The sequence below is a fragment of the Cebus imitator genome, unplaced genomic scaffold, assembly GCF_001604975.1.
Source record: "Cebus imitator isolate Cc_AM_T3 unplaced genomic scaffold, Cebus_imitator-1.0 Scaffold501, whole genome shotgun sequence".
Lineage (NCBI taxonomy): Eukaryota > Metazoa > Chordata > Mammalia > Primates > Cebidae > Cebus > Cebus imitator.
Window position 1 is genome coordinate 809,605 of NW_016107816.1, and position 14,654 is coordinate 824,258.

The 14,654-nt window shown below is 34.9% G+C and overlaps 1 protein-coding gene across 12 annotated transcripts in view; it reads left to right on the plus strand.

The window, feature by feature from the left end:
* The window catches only part of TCF12 (transcription factor 12), a 370,574-nt gene that overhangs the window by 307,114 nt on the left and 48,806 nt on the right, over positions 1-14,654 (plus strand). For 10 of the 12 annotated variants that reach the window (XM_017513791.2, XM_017513787.2, XM_017513788.2 and 7 more), the window contains 4 exons: positions 4,911-5,016; positions 6,056-6,192; positions 6,479-6,623; positions 7,792-7,856. In XM_017513791.2, coding sequence (XP_017369280.1) covers positions 4,911-5,016; positions 6,056-6,192; positions 6,479-6,623; positions 7,792-7,856 — 453 coding nt within the window. The remainder of the gene's footprint in view (positions 1-4,910; positions 5,017-6,055; positions 6,193-6,478; positions 6,624-7,791; positions 7,857-14,654) is intronic. The other 2 variants (XM_017513796.2, XM_017513797.2) reach the window with 1 other exon arrangement.

Genomic DNA, 14,654 nt, shown 5'->3' on the forward strand with positions numbered 1-14,654 from the left:
TGGGATATTCTTTTATTAATGTTTCATTGACCTAGACCCCCCCCCTTTTTTTTTGTTCTTCATGTTTTAGGTACTTAGCTAGATCTTGTAAAGTTTTTATTGTTTAATACTAAATATAATTATATAAGATACCAGATAAAGTAAGTGGATGTTCCTGAATATATCATTTTTGTTATAAAATTATGATGTCAGTGTAAGTTAGGCAAATAATTTTGTCATGTTTTGTTATTTTGGTAAATTGATGTAAATTAGTGTGAATATAATTTCTGTTATTGGCATAGACCTTTCACATATTTGAGGCCCACATTAGCATGTGTTAGTGTTTAATGATACTGAACATATTGGAACTTAAAGAGAACTACTATTCAAACCATCTTGACAAAAGATCTAATAGAAGCCCAAATGTAATGATTGTTATTAGTTCTATGTTGGACCATGTTCAGAAAAGTAGATAACCTTCTCCATACTTTCCTATTCCAAAATAGGTGAAGGTTTTAGAACTGACTTTGGTTTTCATAGGCCTTGGAACTTATTAGAAATCTAGAATATATTTCAAAGTAATTTATGCAATCTTAAACAGCTGGGTAAGAAGGATCTAAGTCTGCCTTGTTCAGTATAGTAACCAGTAGCCACAAATGGTATTTAACTTAATTAAAATAAAATTTAAAATTACGTTTCTCAATTATACTGTTCACATTTCAAGTGTTCAGTAGTCATGTGATTAATAGCTACTGTATTGTACAGCATAGATATATAACATTTCCGTCATCACAGAAACCTCTGTTGTACAGTACTCATATAAAGCATTCTTCTCATTTTCTGTGGAAGGATATCTCAATTAGGTTGTATAGCTATTCTCACATACTAAAGAAAATTCCCATCTCTTCATCATTTTGGACCTTAAAAAATATCAGCCACCACACAGGCTGTGGATCTATTTTTTTAAGTATGGATAGTCACTTTAACTCTGTCTTATCACTGAATGAAACTAGATAAAAAAGACAAACTATCTTCTTTAGCAAAAACCTCTGCTTCTTTGCATTTTTTCTCAATATCAGAAAGTCATTACGCCTCCCTGCCTCACAGCAATGTTTCCAATATTAATTACAGCAAAGACATACTGAAATCAGGAGCACAGTCCACAGCTTTAGCCTCTAGAGCTCTGAATTTGGGGTTATCCATATGACTAAACTGAATCATCAGAGCCGGAAAAAAGGGATCTGTCTATGCCAGTTTGACTCAAATTAGTTGTATGAACTAAAACATATCAAGGATAATTGTGTAATCACTGCAAATAGTAACCGTAAAGATTCATGCCTAAAGTATGCTATCCCTTTTTAAAAGTTGCTTTAGTGAGTATGATGAAGACATTCAAGTTATTATTAATGTGAGTTTGTTCCTTTCAACAGACTTAATAATGAAAGGGAGGTATCTGTTAGATTTTCAATTCTATTCTTTCAGGTTAGAACTGTCTATTCACCCCATATTCAAAATTTCTCTTAGCGCCATTCTTAGAGGGGAAACCAGTGCTTGGGAAACGAGTTAGTCCCATGAGAGCTACTGTGAGCTTGGCATTCTGAAAAGGAGGTTAGAACTCTAAAGAAAATGTCTACCACATTTTAATAGAACATCTTAAATTACTTAATTTTACCTTTTTTCTATTCTCTTTAAAACAGTATGACTCCTGGTAGATTTTAATAATCTTAAAGCATACCTATTCCTTTCTCTTAATTTTACGATTGATTGTCATGGTACAAAATCATCCTTCGGATTTAAACCAATGATTAGATCATTAACTAGGGGGAAAAAACTGGCATCTATGTTCAGGTGATCAGATGACATATGCAGTCTGGTTTTAATTTGTAGCCAGTACTGATTGTAAGTAAGAGAGACTTGCTCTTTTTGTGGAATTGGGTGACTGTTTCCCTACATCTGGAATTAATAAAGTCTTTGAGACCACATCAGTTGTGTTTTGCCGCAAGAAGTCTTTGATCTGAAAAATCGAGACTGGCACAACTGCTGCTTCATAACATTGCATCTGTGTTTTTGCAAGCTATAGTTAAGATACCAAAAGTAAAGTTATTTAGCCTGTGTTAGAAATGCTTTCAAAACCTCTTTGAAAGTCACATTTCAAAACATTCTTACGATAAAAATTTTGAACTTGTGTTAGTACAAAAATAATATAGTAGAAGTTTTTTTGACATTTTCATTTATAAGGTCTGTTCTTTAAAAGTCCATTGTTTTCAAAGTCTGTTTAAAAGGACTAGCATTCAAAACAAACTTTACCTCTAAAATGTGCCATTTTCTCCATACAACTTCAAATTTTTTGAATAAGGGAAGGCAAGTCCCCTTCTCTGCTTTGTGTGGTTTATCTTAGTTTTCTTGCTTTCCATGACGGCCATCAATAAACCATTATCTGATCAGCATATTTTTTTTATTTAACAGCAATTTGTAAATCAGTAAAGTTCATTCTTTTACTTCCTTTTGTAATGGTAACCGTTTTCAAAATTTAAAAGTGTGAGTACATTAATTTGTGAAATACAGTGAATTGAATGGGAATAAGGATAAAGAAATACAAATTGACAAATTTCATAGAAATTTAAACTGATAAATTATGTGCTTTGTGTGAAATAACCTACCAGAATTGGAGCTTTTTCATAATTATCAAGTATGAGATTCTTATATACTGTTTCAGTCTATAACCTGGATAGAATTAGATTATTTTATATTTCATACTTATATATCAAGGATGATGTGTATAGTAAGTGCACATTTGTGATAAAAAGCCTATGTTCGGGTTCTATCTTCTAAATTTGATTCTCTTTGTATTTTCTGCCTAGGTCTATGGATTAATTCTGTTTTTTTGTTGTTCGTGGTTTTAGCTTAGCTTGAAGAAATGTATATAGAAAGGGGACAAATGACTTCTAGCTAGGGCTAAGTTTAGAAGATGAAACTTGATTAAACAAAAATAGTCCAGAGTTCCTTTCCTGAAAACTTTATCTGCCTGTCAGCCTGTACAATACGTTGCAGACACATTTGGATATACTCAATTATTTTATTTCAACACAATAATTTGTGAAATAGCTTTAAACCAAAAAAGTATGTTTAGTATGTATAATGACCCAACTATTTTATCTGCCATATTCCTCAAACTAGAGGATGCTTCTAGATAATTCTTAGGAATATACTGTATTTTGTCCGAGACATCTCAGGTACCGTAGATGTGTCTTTTTATCTCTGGGATGTGAAAAGTAGGAAACAAACCTGAATGGCAATCCATTAAGAAAAAAATCACCTGTGATAGTATTATCAGGACTAGCAAGAGGAGTAAAAATTGACTTTGCAACCTTTTATTTAGGATAAGCTGTATATACAGCTAGGCTCATGTCAGACAAAAACTGTAAGGAACAGCATTTGAGTATTGAACAGGTAATATTTAGCAACATCACTGCTCCTGTTAGAATGAAAGATGATACGATTGGCTAGTACTTACTGCCTGCATACTTTGTACAAAGCACTGTACTAAACATTTTATATATAATCTCATCTGATCTGATCTCATCAGTCTCCTCATGCAGGTTGTGTTAACACCATTTTACAAAAGAGGGAATTGAGTTTTGGGAAAGTTAGGGTAATTTGCAAGGGGTCTTTACAATTAATACCTCCAAGAAAGAGTAAATTAATATAATTGTCAGTTTATGTAAATAAAAAATTGGGATCCCATTTTAATCTTGGTGTGCTTCCTTAACTCTTTTTCTATTAGTGTATAGAAATATATGCTTGAGGTAAAATATCAAATTATGTAGAAGAACATAAAAGTCCTCCTTCCCAATTCGAAGTCCAAAGATGTAGCCGTTGTTAGGTTTCTTGTGTGTAATTCTAGAAGTTTTCTATGCTTATGTAAACAAATACATGATTTTTAAAATACATGCTTCCATAATTTTAATGTTAGTCTCTTTCAATCAACACTTAAAATTTTTATTTTGTTGAATTTAATGGATGTATCATTTCAAACTAAAACAAAATAAATAGTTTGTTTCACACACTGCTCACAATAGCTTACCTTTCCCTTCTTCCTGACTCCTGGTTTACCTTTATAGACTGTATATCACTTTAAATATTATTTGTTTTCCACCTTTGTTTCAGTAGTTATGAGACTATTGTAATAGATCACATTTTGATCATTAAGGTTATTTGGCTGCCCATTTAGTTTTCCAGAGAAATGCATATGTTAGCCATTTGCTAATTCAAAATGTTTCTAGTTTGCTTATCTAAAGCAAGGGTTTATCAAAGGAAATTAATACTGCTGTAACAAATTAAATGAGATTTTTTTAAAGCTTTGCCAGATTTGAAAGTGTACTTGAAATGTTTTTTTAATTTATTTGCTAACTCTACCAAGTTAAGGAAGTTCCTGAACAATTGTTTGATGCCTTTGATAGTTACTTTTTAATTGTAACAAAGATACCAATATTTAATCAGTCTCATTTTGATTTTATTTGTTGAATCTTATAACTGAAAACAATGAATTTTATGAACCCAAATTTTATTTCATGCTGTATTCAAAGAACATTTGTTTGGTCCATCAGATTTTGAATCATGAGCCTATGTGAGGTTTGTGTTTGGTAAGCCAAGTTAACACTTATTCAGTCACTTGGTGTAACTGCCGTACCAAGATGCATTGCAGAGATATTTGGAATAGTATTTTTCTCTAATAACCAGCTCAAAAAAAAACACAGATGGTATTTAAATTTGATATTATTTGGATTTAGGCAGTATTCTTTTCATTTGTGGTAGCCCTTCATAAAAATTTGATAGGCCTTTGTAAGCCCCTTATAGCATATAGAACTCATTTTACATAAGTAATATGATAGTCATTTACATTTTAATTAAATTTCCTGTTTAATTTTAAGGTATATGCACCATCCCCAAATTCAGATGATTTCAACCGTGAATCTCCTAGTTATCCATCTCCTAAGCCACCAACCAGTATGTTTGCTAGCACTTTCTTTATGCAAGGTAAGTACTACCAAACAGTTGCCAAATACTACTGCAGTCATCTGTGTATCAGCCAGTATTTTAAAGTATTAAGAAAGAGAATACCTGTAGAGGAATTCAGGCCTATTTAGGTAATTTTTTTGGCCAAAGTAAATTAAAATTTAGCTTTATAATTTTCCAGTGCTGTTTATTGCTGACTGCAATTTAATTGAATTATCTGGCAAACCTTTGGAGTGCTGGTCCAGTAATAATTGAATTTATAAGGCCTTAAGTTAAAAAAAAAGAATAGAACTGTTCTTGTTCATTTTAGAATTTAAATGTATGAAAGCTGTCAACTCTAATTTCTTATTTAATTTATGGATTCATATCATACCTAGAATTACAAATACAAAAAAAGGGTGACTATCACAGAACAGAGTAAGACTTTTCAAGAGAAAAAGTGTTGCAGTTTTTTAAATTCATGTCTAGCAAATCATTTTTATTTGGTTTCCTGTGGTTTTGGACTATGGGAAGCAAATATATGGGAGCAATAAATTATTACATAAATGATTCCTTGACTTTATATTGTTGAGTAAAGTCATTGCTGACACATTTCATTTGAAAGCTAACTATGATATGGTAATTATCAATTACTTAGTTTTACTATTAGAGAAACTTTTTAATTCCATGATTTCAAGGTGTTTGGTATAATGCACATTGCATGTTACGGATTTATAACTTTCTATTTATTTATAAGTATACCATTTAACTAAAAATAAATCTAGCCTATCCCCAAATTTGGAATTTTTATTAATCTTTCTTGATAAGAATTTAGACCTTCTGAAGATTTTTATAATGGCCTGCCTATTACAGCTTAAAATACTTTTTTCTAACTAAAACGTTTATTTCTTCCTTTTAAATAGTAATTTTACTGTTTAGAGGGAAGAAAACTGGGTAGAAGACTAGGTTGGAAAAGGGAGGAAAAATATCTGGAGGGTACCCCTTGAATTTTTGTAAGCATCATCGAAATACAAGAAAAAATTTAGCTAAGGAAAATTTTATATTTCTCTTTTTGTCTTAGATGGGACCCACAATTCTTCTGACCTTTGGAGTTCATCAAATGGGATGAGCCAGCCTGGTTTTGGTGGAATTCTGGGGACCTCCACTTCCCACATGTCTCAAAGTAGTTATGGCAGCCTTCATTCACATGACCGCTTGGTAGGCTATAACACATGAATAGGGTACAGCAACACTGTCCTCACTTTTGTTTCATTTTGGATTACAAGTGTCAAATCTGATTCTGCCAAAACTTCTGAAATTTGAAGTACTTCAAGGCTTACTGCATTTACCATGCCTTTTAAAAAAGTAAATGATAACAGTAGCGCTCTTTAGCTGCTAACTTGTAAATGCTCTTTTTGACCTGTTTTCATAGTTGTCCATTATATGTACATATTATTCAGAAAATATATTTAATAGATCATATCTGTTTCCCCTCCTTATCTAGAGTTATCCTCCACACTCAGTTTCACCAACAGACATAAACACGAGTCTTCCACCAATGTCCAGCTTTCATCGCAGCAGTACCAGCAGTTCACCTTATGTTGCTGCCTCACACACTCCTCCCATCAATGGATCAGATAGCATTCTAGGTGAGCTTTTTGAGTTGACAAAACTTCCTAAAACCTAGTTTGGGGATTTTCAGTGACACCCCCATATCTGTGTGTGTGTGTGTGTATGTGTGTGTGTGTATTTGGGGTTTTGTTTTGTTTTTTTGAGACAGAGTCTTTGTCAGTGGTCTAGAATGCAGTGGTACAATCATGGTTTACTGCAGCCTCAACCTCCAAGGTTGAGGTGATCCTCCTTCCTCCGCCTCCCCGGTAGCTGGGACTACAGGCACGTACCACCATACTCAACTAATTTTTTTTTTACTTTTTGTTGAGACAGGGTCTCATTATGTGGCCAGGGGTGTTCTCAAACTCCTGGCCTCAAGTGATCCTTCCACCTCAGCCTCCCAAAATGCTGGCATTATAGACATGACCCACCACACACATGTGGCCCCTGTTTTTCTCTTCCTTCCTTCCTTCCTTCCTTCCCTCCCTCCCTCCTTCCTTCCCTTCTTACTTCCTCCTCTCCCTCCTTCCCTCCCTCCCTCCTTCCCTTCTTCCTTCCTTTCTTCCTTCCCTCCTTCCCTCCCTCCCTCCTGCCCTCTCTCCTTCCTTCCTTCCCTCCTTTTTCTTTCTCTCTCTCTTTTCTTTCTTTTTCTTTCTCTCTTTCTCTCTCTCTCTGCTGTCTGTCTTTCTCTCTCTCAGCTCTCTTACTCTGTGGCTGCAACCTCCACCTCCAGGCTCAGGCCATCCCCCAACTTCAGCTTCCCAGGTAGCTGGGACTACAGGCACACATCACCATGCCTGGCTGATTTTCCATTTTTAGCAGAGATGGGGGTTTCTCCATGTTTCTCAGGCTAGCCTTGAACTCCTAGACTCCTGTGATCCACCTGCCTCAGCCTCCTGAAGAGCTGGGATTACAGGCATGAGCCATCACACCTGGCTTGGCCCCCTCTTTCAATATATTTTTTGTGTTGAATTTAAAAATGAAAGGCAGGAAGACAAGAAGCTTTTTTATTTTCATCAATATGGAGACTGGTAAGAAACTCATTTTTAGTTTATTATTAGTAAGTACAACACATGCAGAGTATTTCCTAGTTTATTGTAACAGATATGAGATGACAATAGAGAATACCCTTAAAATAATGGCAGAGTGCTAAAATAGCATTCTTGCTGCTAACATTCTTAATTTGTTTCTCTATAAAATATCTAGGAACCAGAGGGAATGCTGCTGGAAGCTCACAGACAGGTGATGCACTTGGAAAGGCGTTGGCATCTGTGAGTATTGATTTTGCACATTCTGCTGAATGAATTTTACACTGCTGAATACAGTGATTAGATTTTGTAGGTGATAAGTGTCTAAAGAGTATAGATGTAACAAGATCAATTTCATTACACATTTAGAGTTATTCTCTTTTTGTATTGATGCTTGTCCTTAAATGCTGTGCGTATGGTACAGCAAATGCTGATAAGAGGAAAAAGAAGCCATCTAAAGCACAAACTGCTAAGATTAATCATTAAATCTGTTTCTTCTAAATACATACTTAGTAAGTGACCCATTAAAATAAGTCAAGTGGAACCACAAAAGATAACTCAGTATTCTGATCCAGAGGATGAAATGCCTTTATGAGAAGGTTTTCCAAGATCAGAATCATTTTATGTACTCTATGGTTTTTTTTTTTTTTAAGTCACTTTCACCTGATTTACTCAGGGGATAGGAAATGAGAGCCCTCTTTCCAAAAAAGCTACATCATTGAAGAATTCATGCTAAAATGAATAAAACTGATTTGAAGGAATCTGATAGTATTTTCTTGAGCAACTAGTTTACATACATCACATCAGGGCATTAATATCAAAGCAATGATTATGTTTTAGTATCTGATTCTTAAGACATTAAGATTAAAAACTCTTCTTTGGGAATGCTAAAGCTAGAAGGGAGAGCATTTATCAGTAAATCTGTAAAATTTTTGTAATGATTTCAAATCTAATTATTAAAAAGAAGCACTTGTGCTTTGCACTTCCTAAAATTTTACTTTAGATGATTTTTTTTTCTTTTTTTCTAAGCACTATGCTTAGAATTCCCACAGAATTGTCTTTTATTTTTTCTGAAGTGCAATTAACTGTCATATACATTTGTTGCCATTCATGGAGAATGTAGAACACTTTAAGGCCTGAGTGGTAGGAAGCAACTGTTGAACATTTAAGGAGATAAACCTCTTTGTGTATTATTTAAGTAAATAAACTTTTCTCTACAGCTGAGTACTAGCTTTTTAGAAAATGAAGCCAAGTCACACTCATCTGCTACATAGTAGAGTCCCACACAAAATGGAGCTCAGTGAATGTTTGTTGAATTCCGTCTTGGATCATATAATGATAATAGTAATGATAATAACAAAACCCACACAATTTATCAGCTATAATTTGAGTGCTTACTAGGTACTAGGCTCTATACTAAGCATTTACATGCCCTGTTTCATATAATCCTCAAGAAAGCCCTGTAAGGTTGGCATTGTTATCCCCACATTACAGATGAGGAACTAGGGTTTAAAAGGTTAAGTAACTTGAGCTCAGAAAGATTAAGCAGCTTGCCCTAGGGGGATCATGAGCTAGCATGGATAAAGCCCATATACATTAGAACCCTGATGAGACCAGCTTCAGACCCTGTTCTAAACACTGTTCCATACATGCAGAAACTGCAGTGCTAATGGTAACTGTCTTACTGGGTATTAATGAGAATGAAAGAAAAATGCCTCACCCTTTTCTGAACTTACTGCCCCCTGATGAAAATGACCTATATAGGAAGAAAATTTTATTCTATATGAAATCTGAGAAGTCCCCAGGCAATTTTATTCTGTATTTAATCTGAGAAGTCAATATGGCAATCTGATTAGCTTGCCATATTCCTTCTCCTGATTCTGGAAAAATCCAGTAACAGATATTTCACATGTAAGAAGACAAATAACGTTTGAACTTTCAGTGCTAGGTAATTTTTAAAAATGTAACCTTGATTTTGGTGACTCTTTTCTTAAAGGTCATTTGTTTATTTTATTAAAGAAAAATTTCTATCAGGGAGCCTTGGCATATAGGCAGGCAAGAATTTGTGATGTTCTCTGTGGCCCTTCAAGCTAATTTTGTTGGCCCTTCGTTCACACCCTTGAGTATCTTCCCATAATATGAACAGCATACTAGCTAACTCAAAATGGCATTTGGAGAATACTGAAATTCACTGTGAATGGAATCCAGTGAAGAAATGTTTAATATAGTTAGTGGGTGGGCTTTGGTTGTCATGGAAACTCAGCTCTGTCATCCTGTGTTGTTACTACGCAGGAGCAGCCAGGTCATTCCATAAATCATTTCTGTCATAGCTGACGGTGATGTATTCCATCTGCTCCATCACTGCATGCCATAGTCTGCACATTTCAAATCCTTTCCTTCAATGCATCTGCTTTCCCACTTCCTAGCCAGACACCTCCCCAAATACATTCTTTTTCTAACTTTCCTTACAGACTCAGATTCACTTTAATATGTTTAGCGCACTTAAAATGTACTGAAAAAGAAAAACATTACATTATCTGGGGATAGGAAGGATTAGAAGAGATGAGGAGAAGGAACTTAATGAGGATTACGTTTGAGTCTGACATGCGTATCAGAATTTTATGTCAGGTATTGTAGATCTTTTGAAATGGTGACTATGACTATTTTAAAATTTTAAGTTCCTTAGAATGTGACTTTTTAATATAGTATCTAGTTTTAGATGGGGAAACACTATGCTATTGTCATTAAAAAATAATTCTGTTTCCCCAATTGTCCGTTATATGTCTTATAAGATCTTTCATGTTGAGCAACATCAGAGAGTACAACCTTTGTTCTTCAGTTTAGGTATTAAAGAGCACACGGAATACTGTGTGATTAAACATGTAAGGCCAGATAAAGCATTTGCAAAGGTTCCTTTATTTTAGGTTTAAGCCTGGATAATTGTGGTCTTAATCTCAGGATAGCAAGAAAGAGAATTGTACATGAGAGTATTTACACAAAGTTCCCAAAGCCCTGTGGATTATGCATTAGTTTAGATAAAAAAAAAAAAAAAAAAAAAACTAGGGTAGATGGAAAGGAAAATCTGGGTATTCGTGCCATTTCTAATGTGTTTCCCTGAACATTTGCCAGACAATAACCCTTTAAGATTGTGCCCGTGGAGAGTTATATAGAGGAAGAAACATCTGGTTTATTTCAGTGCCTAATACCATATCAAAACACTTGGTCTTTAATTTAGAGGAGATCAAACAAGAAGACTGTTTAACTTTGTTGATTATATCAGACTTCTTTGTGATAATTTATGTTTTGATTTCTACCTCAGAGCAAGGGAAAAAGTGAGAGAGAGAGAGAGAGTGTATGTGTGTGTCTATGTGTGTTTTAATCTGGATCGTTAAATGGTCAGTAGTCTTTAACAAAAGAAAAGAAAATTCAGGGAAGTTGATGTTTAAAAGTAATTCATGAAATAACTTTCTTTGTTCCTTAGACTCAATAACATTAGCATAATAAAGATTAACTGAAATGTGCACTGTAGTGTTTAAAAAATTGGGCTCACAGTTCTGGAGTTGGGCTGGGGAGCACTCCATTGTTTCTTTTTTGTCTAAAGCCCTTTTCATTAGCCTCTGGCTTATTGGCACCCTGCTGATTGGAACAGACCATGACTGATAGGAGGAGGAGTCTCATTTGTTGGAGTAAAATGAGGCATATTACCGTTTAAGCCTGGCAGAAGGTATTGGGAGTTATTCATTATTGGTCATTTAACAGTATGCGAACCATGGACTGCATGCAGAATGAGTTCTTACTTTGTTTAGGCTCTAGACTCTAAATCACGCCTATCCTCATTTTTTTAAGTGACTGACTTTTTTCTTCTTTTTATTTTTACCTTCAAACATTAGTGTTTGAGTTCTTTTAAGGCCAGGAAGTAGGAAAAGAAATATATTCCTGATTTAGAATACTCTGCCAAAGAAAGCCTGTGTTTAGAACTTAAAGTAGCACAATTTCTGTAAAATAAATATGATTTGTTTGTGATTTGGTAATAAAATAAAAACTCAGAGATAAAGCTTAGTGAAATGACCTGTGATCCAAAAGGCTGTGTTATCATACTTTTCAAATGTTGTGTTGTTCCTCCTCTCCCACCATACACATTCTTTTTATGAAAGTAAAAGTAAATTAAAAAAAAAAAAAAAGTCCTGTAACTTGCAGGGCTATCTGTAAATTTAGGAGAAGTAATGATAACAGTTCTTTCTGTCATCACTTTAATTGGCAAAGTAGAACCAGTGAATGGGATGGATGAGTGGAAAAAGTGGCTTTTATTATACAGATGGAGAAGCTGCTTTTGGAAAAAATACCAGAAATGATACATTTTTATACTTGATATGTTTTTGGTGCTGCTTCTGTTTACACAGTGATTTTTTTCTTTTAAGTTTACACCAATTTTACATAAAGAATTGGGGCATTTCACTAAGTCATTTAAAGATAGTGCTCTTATATGATGCTAAATTGTAACCTCTTTCTTCCTTGATATAAAGGAGCTTTCACCAGTTGTTGACATGGTTAGGGATTGGTTTAACTCTTAAGGACAGAGTTTTCAGGGAAAATTCAGATTGGTAGTCCATTTCTGCCCTCCAAAGCCCATACCTACCACCTAACAGTGTGATATGGACAGCTTAGTACATCAACACTAATTCCCAGAAATAGTGAATCCTTGCCATATGATTATTCTCAAAGTTTATGCCATAAAACTGATTTGAAATTGCATCATATTTATAACAAGCTCTTTTGCCTTTGGTATTCCTGTTACTGACCCACATTGCATAAATACCAAGATAAATACTACCATTTATTGAGTCCTGCTTTTTTTTTTTTTTTTNAATTTAAAAAATAAACACAAAAATAAAAACAACAACAGCAAAAGATTATATACCACTAAAGAAAATTTTGAAAACACATTTAATAAATGCTGACTCTCAAATAGGTAGCCATTTACCAAATGCTAAAACGGCAGCATTGTCAAATGTTGAATGTTTATGACTTGAACTTGGAAAAAAATTTAGTTGACTAAGATATTTTATCTTAAGTGCTTAATAATTAAAAGAAAAACTAATATTATATATACTTATGTTTTTAATACTTCATAACATTTTCAAATAGCTGCATTGTCATAAGCATTTAGCTCCTACAGTTCACACCATTATATAGTTTTAAAGTGTATTTGAATTCCATAAGCACCCACTCATCATGCATTTGGAAACAATACCTATACTTAGCAATTGTCGCATAGTGTCAATTAATAAGATAGTCATTTGGAAAATGTTTCACAGTGAGAAATATGTTATTCTGAATTGTGGCTTCACATGCACAGCTCCAGTTACATGTCTATAGATGAGAAATATAATAGTCTTTCTTTTTTTCAAAAGAGCTAAAAATTTAAGAAAAAGAAAGTAACTTGAAATGGAAGAATTGGCAAATTAGGTAACAGAAAAAGCCAAATTGCATATCAGCTAGGTCTGCATTTTCTTCCTCTGGCTATCTTCCATGTTTGTGGAGCTGTTGGTAGCAATTTCTAAAATGTGTCTTGTTGGTTGAAATTTGCCACATTCCCTTCCTGAAAGAGGGTATTATTTCACTTGATTGTCCACTGCCATTTCTCAGACTCTTGCTTAATTCACTTCTATTTATTCAACTCTTACCTGGGTCTCCCTGATTGTGCCCTCTTAGTGCTTCAGGTTACAGCCACCCCTGTCCTGGAGCTTGGAGGGACAGGTGGCCCTCTTTTTGGAGTCTTCAACATTACAGGCTCATTTCCATTCTCTTCCTGAGGAACAATAGGCTATTTTGTGCAACCACACAAAATAGCTTATAGGTTTTTCAGAAAAGAGGGAAAAATCCGAAAGAACAGCACAGAGATGAGATTTCTGTGGTTCTTTTCCTAGTTGTATTTTCCTAAGCCTCAGAGATGCTACTCACAGACAGTGCTCTTAAATCCACCTCTGCAATCTTTGGACATGTGAGGCAGGTGGTGGAGGGAGAGGTCTTTGGACTCACGTGGCTGGTGGGTGGGGACAGCAGAAGGTGGCAGGTGTCAAGGCTGCTAGCTCTAATTCTGTACACTAAGAGGTGTTGGTTATATTTTTTTTGGAGAAGTCCCCAAACTGTCTTGATGATATATTTAGCTCTCTGTTTTGGAGAATAAAAACCCAACATATAGTGCTGTGTATAACAATACAAGTTTTTCACACCCCTTTTCTGCCTCTTAAAATAGTGTTCTTCAATTTAAGAACAGTGGAAATAATGTGAAATAGTAAAGACCACAAGCTTTTCTTAGATTCTTTTGCATGCCTCGATAGGGACACCACATTCTGCTTTTGACACAAAATAAAACTACCCAAAGAAATCTCAAAGCGAGACATTAGAGAGTTTTTTTTTTTTAAAGTCAAATCAAATTTATTTAGTTAATTAAAAATTGCAAATACAGCTGGGCACAGTGGCTCACGCCAATAATCCCAGCACTTTCAGAGGCTGAGGCGGGCGGATCACGAGGTCAAGAGATCGAGACCATCCTGGCCAACGTGGTGAAACCCTGCCTCTACTAAAAATACAAAAATTAGCCAGACATGGAGGCACGGGCCTGTAATCTCAGCTACTTGGGAGGCTGAGCAGGAGAATTGCTTGAACCTGGGAGTCAGAGGTTGTAGTGAGCTGAAATTGTGCCACTGCACTCCATCCTGGGCGACAGAGCAAGACTCCAGCTCAAAAAAGGAAAAAAAAAAAAATACAAAAATGAGCTGGGTGTGGTGGCACACACCTGTAATCCCAGCTACTTGGGAGGCTGAGGCAGTTGAATCGCCTGAACCGGGGAGATGGAGGTTGCAGTGAGCTGAGATCTCGATACTGCACTCCAGCCTGGGCAACAGAGCAAGACTCTGTCTCAAAAAAAAGAAAAAGTTTTTGAGGAGAGTAGTTCAGGCAATTATATATAGAATGGAAAGAGAGAGGAGTAACTAGAAATGTAAACCTTAAGTAGTCCAGCCACATGTTTAAGTAAAG